Below are 11330 nucleotides of genomic sequence, written 5' to 3'. Positions count from 1 at the left end.
ATTGATAACATGATCTGGTTGTGTATCTTCGAGCAAGATCAACCCTCTGTTTTGTAGGCTTGCCATGCTTCGCCATATGGTGGACACTTTGGAGGAATTCGGACAACAACAAAGGTGCTGAAATCAGCCATGTATTGGCCTACATTGTTCAAGGATGCCTATGCTTGGGTCAAAAACTGTGATGAATGTCAAAGGACGGGCAACATATCCCATCATCATGAGATGCCAATGGCCACAATCCAAGAGGTGGAAGTGTTTGACATGTAGTGGATCGACTTCATGGGGCCTTTCGTCAACTCATACGGTAACATTGGTTGCCATTGACTATGTCTCCAAGTGTGTCGAAGAAATTGCTCTCCCAACCAATGATGTGAAAGGGGCGACCTGTTTCCTAAAGAAAAACATCTTCACACGTTTTGGCACCCCCCGAGCCATAATCAGTGATGATGGCTCTCATTTTTGCAATAGAGCGTTTGCATGCCTATTGGAGAAGTATGGAGTTCACCACAAGGTAGCCTCACCATACCACCCACAAACAAGCGGGCAGGTGGAAGTGTCCAATAGAGAAATCAAAAGTGTCCTCTCAAAAATAGTGAATGCAACAAGAACTGATTGGGCAAGGAAGCTGGATGATGCATTGTGGGCATACCGCACAGCCTTCAAAACTCCAATTGGTATGTCACCATACAAGTTGGTATTTAAAAAGGCATGCCACCTTCCGGTTGAGCTCGAACACAAAGCTCTGTGGGCATTGCGGAAGCTGAACTTAAATATGGAGACAACGGGCACCAATAGAGTTAATGGGTTGCATGAGCTTGAGGAATTCCGGTTTCAGGATTTCGAGAGTGCTATAGTATATAGAGACAGGATGAAACTGATGCATGACAAGCACATATTGAATCGGAACTTCGAACCCGAAGAATTAGTGTTGCTATATAACTCAAGATTGAGGTTGTTCTCGGGTAAGTTGAAGTACCGATCATCAGGACAGTTCAGAGTGGTGCAGAAGTTCCCAAGTGGAGCTGTGGAGATCGAATCTGAAGATGGGACGAACAAATTCACAGTGAATGGGCAGAGGTTGAAACATTACCTTGGAATGACTAAAGAAAAAAGGGACAACCTGGAGATAATGTTGGAGGAGCCCCAATACACAAATGAGGAGTGATGATATGAGCATGCGCCGTGTCGTGACGTTAAATCAGGCACTGCGTGGGAGGCAACCCATGTTTTCTTTTGTTTCTTTTTCTTTTGTTTGATGTTGTACCAGATGTGTAGGAAGCGAACACTCTTATAAAAAAAAGGATCGTGACCACGACCGCAGTAAATGAAGAGTATTCTACTTGGGATTGCTCGATCCACCGCGAATGTGGTGGGACCGCGGCCCAGGCGCGGTATTTTCGACTCCTTCTGTTTCTGGGCCACCATGACTGCGGTGGGACCTTGGCCCAGGCACGGTGAATCGAAAGTATTCTGTTTTGTTTTCTTTGTCCACCGCGACCGCGGTCGGACCGCGGCGCGGGCACGGTGAATTAAATCGGTTCTGCCCGCCCAGGTAAGTTTTAATTACTTTTATTACTTTTTTTTTCTTTTTCTAATTCTCTTTTTATCTTCTAAATAACCTCCCCCCCCATTTTCCCCAGTCCTCATCCTCACGCTAAACCCTAACCCCATGCCCCTTCTTCTTCTTCTTCTTCTTCTTCTTCTTCTCATCTCTCACAAACCCATTTCTCTCTCCCACACACACTTCCGCCTCCCTCATCCCCAACTTTCATTAATCTACACTTCTAAAAGATCCAGACATGTCATACTTTCCATCTCTCTTCTTGTACCCTTCTATTTTGCAATTTTAATACTTGAATAGTTGCATTATCTATAGTTAAATTTTGGTTTTCTTTTCTTCTTTTTAGTGGATAATGTGTAAAATATTGTAGAGAAAGGAATGGTATTGTTGTGTGAAGTTAATTGTAGTGGGGTGGAGTTAGTTTTTCATAATATATATATTATGGGAAGCCCATGACTGCGGTGGAACCGCAGCCCAGGCGCGGTATTTTCGACTCATTCTATTTCTGGGCCACACACACACACTTCTGCCTTCCTCCTCTCCAACTTTCATTACTCTCCACTTCTACAAGAACCAGATATATCATACTTTCCATGTCTCTTCTTGTACCCTTCTATTTTGCAATTTTAATATTTGAATCGTTGTATTATCTATAGTTAAATTTTTGGTTTTCTTTTCTTTTTTTTTAGTGGAATGTGTAAAATGTTGTAGAGAAGGGAATGCTATTGTTGTGTGAAGTTAATTGTGGTGGGGTTGGGTTAGTTTCCCATTATATATATATATATATATATATATATATATATATATATATATATATATATATATATATATATATATGGGAAAAGGTTACGACCGCAACCGCGGCCCGGGCGCGACATTTTCAACGTATTTTGTTTCTGGGTCACCGCGACCGCAGTGGGACCGTGGCCCGGGCACGGTGAATGAAAAGTATTCTGTTTTATTTTCTTTGTCCACCGTGACCGCGGTCGGACCGCGGCGCGGGCGTCGTGAATTAAATCGGTTCTGCCCGCCCAGGTAAGTTTTAATTACTATTATTACTTATTTTAATTTTTTTATTTTTTTATTTTTTCTTTTTCTGTTTCTCTTTTTATCTTCTAAATAACCTCCACCCCCATTTCCCCCACTCATCACCCTCACGCTAAACCATATATATATATATATATATATTATGGGAAGCACGTGACCGCTGTGGGACTGCGGCCCAAGCGCGGTATTTTCGACTCCTTCTGTTTCTGGGCCACCATGACTGCGGTGGGACCTTGGCCCAGGCACGGTGAATCGAAAGTATTCTGTTTTGTTTTCTTTGTCCACCGCGACCGCGGTCGGACCGCGGCGCGGGCACGGTGAATTAAATCGGTTCTGCCCGCCCAGGTAAGTTTTAATTACTTTTATTACTTTTTTTATTTTTTTATTTTTTCTTTTTCTGTTTCTCTTTTTATATATATATATATATATATATATATATATATATATATATATATATATATATATATATATATATATATATATATATATATATATATATATATATATATATATATATATATATATATATATATATATATATATATATATATATATATATATATATATATATATATATATATATATATATATATATATATATATATATATATATATATATATATTTGACTCATTCTGTTTCTGGGCCACCGTGACCGCGGTGGGACTGTGGCTCAGGCACGGTGAATCGAAAGTATTCTGTTTTGTTTTCTTTGTCCACCGCGATCGCGGTCGGACCGCGGCGCGGGCGCGGTGAATTAAATTTGTTCTACCCGCTCAGGTAAGTTTTAATTACTTTTATTACTTATTTTATTTTTTTATTTTTTCTTTTTCTATTTCTCTTTTTATCTTCTAAATAACCTCCCCCCACCCCCACATTTCCCCACTCAACATAAGTCTTCCTTTTTTTTAAATGAATTTGGACAATATAATACATTCTCAAATCTATATCTATATATAAATATAAAGTTGGGAATAGAAAAGATGATGTGGCATGCCTCTTTAATCAACATGACAATTTATCTTTTTTCTCATAATTTTGAACCTTTTTCTTATTTTCTGTCAAAACAATTGCCAAAAAATCTCATTATTACTCCATTTATTTCTATTCATCAAATCTCATTTAATCTCTCTTTCTTCCGGTTTCTTCATCATCATATTATTACATTTATTCATTTTCCTCAAATCCCTCTTTCTTCCTTACTTTTCTTCCGTTTTCATTTTCTTCATTATTACTCTATTTATTTCTTCCCACAAATCCCTCTCTCTTCCTTCTATGTTTCCATTTTCTTAGAATTTTTTTTTCAATCTCTCTATAAATTCTAATGCCCTTAAGGTAGGCAAAAGTATGAGAAGAAGTCAATCTTGGAGAAAACTTCCGGTAATAAATTTTTAGCGGAGAAAAAGGCGAAGGTTGTGAAGACGCAAGATTTTTCTTTTTATCGTCGCCACCAACTTTTTGCCTTCTACTTTTTTTTTGTGTTTTCTACATTTTCGTTTCCTATTCTTATTGATGTTAGTTAGAACTTGGAAGTATTGTGTCACGACCCAAACCCAGACCCGGTCATGATGGCGCCTCTCGTGAGGACAAGGCCAACCAACTAAACCCAATTCATTTTTTTAAAGTAGTTAAACAGTTCATAAGCAGTTTAAATATGATTTAATGATAATAATTAGCGGAAGTACAACCTGATACAGCCCAAACCGGGGTGTCACAAGTCACGAGCATCTATTAGAGTATAAATACAACAAAAGGTCTAAAATATACAAAACATGACTAATGAACAAAGAGGGAGAAATGCGGTGCTGCGAACGTCGGCAACCACTTTGCTAAACTCCGGTAACCCAGCCTCCGATCAGTCAAACCCGCTACCAGGTGCATAAATACCTGGATCTGCACCCAAGGTGCAGGGAGTAAAGTGCGTACTCCAATTTAGTGAGTAATAAAGGTAAATAACAACTAAGCAGTAAGAAATCTCGTAAAGCGTATCAACGTGCCGTACAGAAGCAGTGTAAAAGTCATTTAAGAAAAACAATGAAGTTGTGAAATCTCTTAAAAACATCTTAGCTCAGTTTAAACCTCTTTTGAAAATGACTTTTTCAACACTTATGCAAAACAATTAGTGCAGATAAGCACAAGAATCCGCCCCTCGAGCACAACAATCAATTAACAGGTAATGCCAGGCAATCAGGAAGATAACACATAAAATAACACAATTAATAGGTAATGGCAGACAATTCAAGTAAAGTAAACACATAGATTAATACTAGCCCCTCGGGCTCTCTCTCAAAACAATATCAGCCCCTCGGGATCACTCTATGATCACAATGGGTACCCGCACTCACTAGGGGTATGCAGACTCTGGAGAGGCCCCTTACAACCCAAGCGCAATATCAAGTCATCTTGTGGCATCAAATCTAGGCCCTCGGCCTCATATCACTCAAGCCACCTCGTGGCGTATATATGTATCTCAGGCCCTCGGCCTCATATCACTCAGTGTATCCTCACATCTGGCCCTCGGCCGCACTCAGTCCGAAAATCATCACAAGTCCCTCGGGAAATAGTAAACCAGTTGTTCTCAGCCCAAAACATCATTTGGAAATATCATTTAAACCTCAAAACTGAGTAGAAATGGCTAAGTTGTAAAACAGTGAAAAACAACAGGACTGAGTTCAAGTAATAAGTCAAACAGTGAGGAAATAGTGATAAAAAGCCCCGAAGGGTTCAAATAGTTGGCACGAAGCCTAAATATGGCAATCAGCCCAAATCATGATGACAACAAATAAGTTTCAGTCAAATACGCGGTAAAATCATCATTCGGGACGGACCAAGTCACAATCCCCAATAGTAAATGACCCCACACTCATCATCAACGTGTGTCTCACCTCAATATAGCACTACGATGTGCAATCCAGGGTTTCAAACCCTCAGAGCATCATTTACAATCATTACTCACCTCGAATCGGCGAAATCTCTAGCTCGCGACGCCTTTGCCCCTCAAATTGGCCTCCACGCGCGTCGAATCTGTCCAAAAACAGAACTAATACATCATAATATGCTAAGGGAACAAAGCCCAAGCGAAAACAATCAATATCGGGCACAAATCCCGAAATTACCAAAACCCGAGCCCCGAGACCATTTCTCAAAACTCAAAATTTTTCACATCATTAGATTTCTTATCTCCCCACGAGTTCATACATATCAAAAGTTCTCAAATCCGACCCCAAATGGTCTTTCAAATCCCAAATCAAAAGTCCAATTTCTCAATCCCTAGTTCTTCAATTTTAGGCTTAGTTTCCACGAATTTCTAGGTGGATTTCACAATACAAACGAGTTTTAGGTTCAAAAATCTTACCTCCGATCGATTCCCCTTGAATCCCTCTTTAGTCTCCACAAAGATGCTCTCAAAATGATCAGCTATGGAGGAAAATGACCCAAAAATCGCGGATGAAATAACTTAAAAACATTCTGCCCAGTTTTGATCCTTCTTCATTGCGATCGCGACCTTAGCCTCGCGATCGCGAAGCACACTTTTAAATTTCCCAACATTAACCTTATGCGAACCCGACCCACTCTCTGCGAATGTGATGCACCAGTTTTTTACACTTACGTGAACGCGATCCCTCACACGCGAACGTGAAGAATAAATGCTCTTGGACACCATTTCTTATACGCGAACGCGAACAGCCTCATGCGAACACGAAGCACAAGATCCTAGCCTTTCGCAAATGCGAGGTCACCTATGCGAACGCAAAGGTCTAAATTCTGGCCTTCCAAATTCCTTCTACGCGATCGCCATCGCGAAGGCTTAATTTCTGCAACACCCGAACACAAAAATCTGCAACTCTTAAACTTCAAAAATGGTCTGATTGACCACCCAAAACTCACCTGAGGCCCCCGGGACCTCAACCAAAAGCACCAACACCCCCTAGAACCTCATTCAAACTTGTTCCAATCATCAAAACACCTCAAACAACATCAAATTACCCTTAACTCATCGAATTCAAGCCTAAGTTTCTAAAAACTTCCGAAATACGTTTTTGATCAAAACCCAACTAAACCACATCCGAATGACCTAAAATTTTGCACACACATCCCAAACGACATAACAAAGATACTGCAACTCTCGGAATTCTAATCCGACCTCTATATCAAAATCTCACCTATCCACCGGAAAACGCCGAAATCTCACTTTTGCCAATTCAAGCCTAAACCTTTCACGGACTTCTAAAATGCATTCCGATCACGCTCCTAAGTCCCAAATCATCCAATGGAGCTAACCAAATCATAAAAATTCCTATCCGAGCTCATACACAAATAAGTCAAATCTTGAACAAACCTTTCAAATTTCAAGCTACAACTGAGAACTATTCTTTCAAATTCATTCCGATTTTCGTGAAAACCAAAACCAACGATTTACATCAGTTATAGTACATCACACGGGGCAAGTCATGCCCGAGAACTGGCGATCAAAGTGCAAAAGGTCAAAATGACCGGTCGGGTCATTACATCCTTTCCCACTTAAACATACGTTTGTCCTCGAACGTGCCCAGAGTTGTTCTAAAAGCCAACCAATCGCGACGCCTTTGCCCCTCAAATTGGACTCCACACGCATCGAATCTGTCCAAAAACAGAACAAATACATCATAATATGCTAAGGGAACAAAGCCCAAACAAAAACAATCAATATCGGGCACAAATTCCGAAATTACCAAAACCCGATCCCCGAGCCCACTTCTCGAAACTCAGAATTTTTCAAATCATTAGATTCCTTATCTCCGCACGAGATCATACATATCAAAAGTTCTCAAATCCGACCCCAAATGGTCTTTCAAATCCCAAATAAAAAGTCCAATTTCTCAAGCCCTAGTTCTTCAATTTTAGGCTTAGTTTCCATGAATTTCTAGGTGGATTTCACAATAGAAACGAGTTTTAAGTTCAAAAATCTTACCTCCAATCGATTCCCCTTGAATCCCTCTTTAGTCTCCACCAAGAAGCTCTCAAAATGATCAACTATAGAGGAAAAATGACCCAAAAATCGCAGATGAAATAACTTAAAAATATTCTGCCCAGTTCTGATCCTTCCTCATCGCGATCGCGACCTTGACCTTGCGATCGTGAAGCACACTTTTAAATTTACCAACATTAGCCTTATACGAATGCGACCCACTCTCTGCGAACGCGATGCACCAGCCTTTTACACTTACGCGAACGCCATCCCTCACACGCGAACGCGAAGAACAAATGCTCGTGGACCCCATTTCTTATACGCGAACGCGAACAACCTCATGTGAACGCGAAGCACAAGCTCCCAACCTTTTGTGAACGCGAGGTCACCTATGCAAACGTGAAGGTTTAAATTTTGGCCTTCCAGATTCCTTCTACGCGATCGCGATATACCCTACTCGATCGCGAAGGCTTAATTTCTGCAACACCTGAACACAAAAATCTGCAACTCTTAAACTTCAAAAATGGTTCGATTGACCACCCGAAACTCACCCGAGGCCCCCCGGGACCTCAACCAAAAGCACCAACACACCCTAGAACCACATTCAAACTTGTTCCAATCATCAAAACACCTCAAACAACATCAAATTACCCATAACTCATCGAATTCAAGCCTAAGTTTCTAAAAACTTCTTAAATACGCTTTCGATCAAAACCCGACCAAACCATATCCGAATGACCTGAAATTTTGCACACATATCCCAAATGACATAACGAAGCTACAACAACTCTCAGAATTCCAATCCGACCTCTATATCAAAATCTCACCTATCCACAGGAAAATGCCGAAATCTCACTTTCGCCAATTCAAGCCTAAACCTTCCACGGACTTCCAAAATGCATTCAGATCACACTCCTTAGTCCCAAATCACCCAACGGAGCTAACCAAATCATAAAAATTCCGATCCGAGCTCATATACAAATAAGTCAAATCTTGGTCAAACCTTTCAAATTTCAAGCTACAACTAAGAATTGTTCTTTCAAATTCATTCCGATTTCCGTGAAAACCTAAACCAACGATTTACATCAGCCATAGTACATCACACGGGGCAAGTCATTCTCGAGAACTGGCGATCAAAGTGCAAAAGCTCAAAACGACTGGTCGGGTCATTACACCCTTTCCCACTTAAACATATGTTCGACCTCGAACGTGATCAGAGTTGTTCTAAAAGCCAACCAATCGCTGAATAACCTTACCATGAATATACCCGGGGGTGATTCCCACGTCCCCCTATCTCATATAGGTATTTCAACTGAAATTGCACAATCCAATCTAGCCCATAAGCCATAGAACCACATCTTCACTTCTGAAACCATTAATACGATCAAAACCTCACACTTATACTCTGAATAGACCCGAACCAGCTGTAATAACACATGCCTGCAACCTCAGGAGCAATCCCATGATATACCGCATAACTCAAATACTCGTAGAGATAGCTTTTATTCACAGCAGCTGCACACAATGCCCGAATACCGGTACAAACCTCTTATCAACTAAAGTCTCATTCCAACACTTTCATATACCGCCAACGATAAATGAAATACACAATAACCACGACCATTTCTCAGGTCAACCATTCATGAATCTATTCCTCCTTTGGCAAATTCCATAGCAAATTTTTGAGCCGAACCTCGATATTATCCTTCCAACAAGCTGAAATCAAATATGTTCATATTCATTAATGATCCCAACAATCTCCTCTAATCCAACACACCACTCTGGTGACATGACACGTCAATAGAGGCCTAGGCCACAACTAGCATAATACGCGCACCAATAAGCAACGGTCTGAACATACTCAAGTCATGAAAATAACCCAAATGAAAGAGCTGTCCCTCAAGCTCACTAGTGCCATCACAACACAAGGCTGAGAACCCGTCTCACATCATAGAAATAGAACACATGAATTTAACCCGCAAGGTCATATCTCCACATAGCTTCGCTGAAAAGCGCGATCCTAGCAAACACCGCTCCACATGAAACACCTCAAGTCACTACGCTCGAAAGAGACAACCATGCACAATTTGATGTCTGGAACCAAAGCACATCATCATACGCACAGCGAAACAAATAACATATACCACACAAACCTGATAGGGCATAACCGATACGACATTCACCAAGTAACACCCATTTACTCTTCCCGCTCGACTTCCACTATGAGACCCCAAATGAACCGCACCATATGTGCCCATAACCAACAGATCATAACATCTCGCAACACATAAAGGTAACTCATTGATCTCCCCAAATCACTAATAATCTCAATACCGGTCGAATCAACCTATCCCTCAACAATACAATTTGGGGCCAACCAAGCCGACTCAAGCTAGAACACGCATCCACATTGGCCTGCCAATAAACTCCTTACCAAGGAAGCCTGAAGCTGGTCCTTCCACTACTATAACTCCTGCTGGTGCCATACGATACGGTGCCTGATACCAAATCAATACCGAAATCATCAACCTTGCCCGACGACATGCCCGACCACAAGAAACACATCCGAAAAGTCCCTCACCACCGGAACTGAATCAATGGTAGAAGCCTCTGCATTGACACCATCATGAAGGTCCAAATAAGAGCAAATCCTTCCCAGCCATCCGCTAGGTCTTTGAAATATAAACCACTCTACTAGAACATAATCTGACGCACCTCGCCACTCAACCCGTGGCCTTCCCGGCATAGCCCATAGCACAATAGTCCAGAATAACCCAACACGGAGACAACCAATCTAAACCTAAATATCACATCCAAAATCTAACATACCAAGAAAAGAAAGATCCACTCGGGCCTCCAAATCCCAATAGTTGCTAAACAGTGCCGATACACACGATCTACAACTACAACATAGCATGAATATGAGAACTTCCGTCTCCTAATCCACACGGCATATGAATCACCATATCCGATCCTAATTTCGTCGTCCGAATACATGCCACACCTTTAATACCCAATCATTTCACGAGAAATACTTTAAAATTCTTCTGTGCCACCAAGCAGACTCAAATATCAGCAAATGATCTAGCCAGAGAGTGCTGCAATACTACCAAAGTGCCCTCGACTTAATCACATTGCCCTTTTTTTAAACATATACTCTCGTCAAATCATTTCCAATTAGCAGTACCATTTCCTTAATTATCTGAGGCTACTCGCTGCCTAAGAGTTTATGAACTTCCTTTCAGAACTGAATTGTAACGTTACACACGCAAGTCTCGATCCTCCACAACATACCGCACATACCATACCATCCTAAGATAACATGAGAACTTCATCTCCCTTCCGAGCCGCAGACATCTACGTACTCAACTAGTCAAGAACTTTCCATTGGTCCCATCTAGAAGAAAAATAACTATACATCCCATGCTCCGCATGCCCATAGAAAATATACATCTCCAAACCACGATAAAAACCATCAAGAGCCCTCCGAGTTCCCTTTGCACAAATCAGACCTGCCAGGACTGAATCCTTCTAACTCGACCAAGCTAAGCAAGTCATCAAAACCTAAGAAAATTGCTGCAAAATACCTGTAAGAACTCATTGCCTCGAACACGTACAAAGAATTAGTCATATCCTTACCATACCGATCCAGTCCACTATTAAGCTACTCCACCTATCTAGATTTCCTTCTGATTCATCTTCAACTTGATATTCCCTCTCATTGTAGCACCATGATTACTCAACCCCGGCTCACCACATAAGAGCCAAGCATAAAA

At 41.0% G+C, this 11330-nt stretch overlaps 1 protein-coding gene across 1 annotated transcript; it reads left to right on the top strand.

Annotated features, from left to right (window-relative positions):
- The first annotated feature begins 772 nt into the window (after positions 1 to 772).
- LOC107810553 (uncharacterized) lies at positions 773 to 1165 on the top strand. Its single transcript, XM_016635347.2, has one exon. The coding sequence runs from the start codon at positions 773 to 775 to the stop codon at positions 1163 to 1165; it is 393 nt and encodes a 130-aa protein (XP_016490833.2).
- The last annotated feature ends 10165 nt before the right edge of the window (positions 1166 to 11330 follow it).

Source organism: Nicotiana tabacum, chromosome 7, assembly GCF_000715075.1.
Source record: "Nicotiana tabacum cultivar K326 chromosome 7, ASM71507v2, whole genome shotgun sequence".
Taxonomy (NCBI): domain Eukaryota; kingdom Viridiplantae; phylum Streptophyta; class Magnoliopsida; order Solanales; family Solanaceae; genus Nicotiana; species Nicotiana tabacum.
This window is presented reverse-complemented; position numbering and strand designations above follow the sequence as displayed.

Bases quoted from the DNA above. Each gene is read 5' to 3' on its own strand.
- LOC107810553 (XM_016635347.2), top strand. From the start codon at position 773: ATGGAGACAACGGGCACCAATAGAGTTAATGGGTTGCATGAGCTTGAG.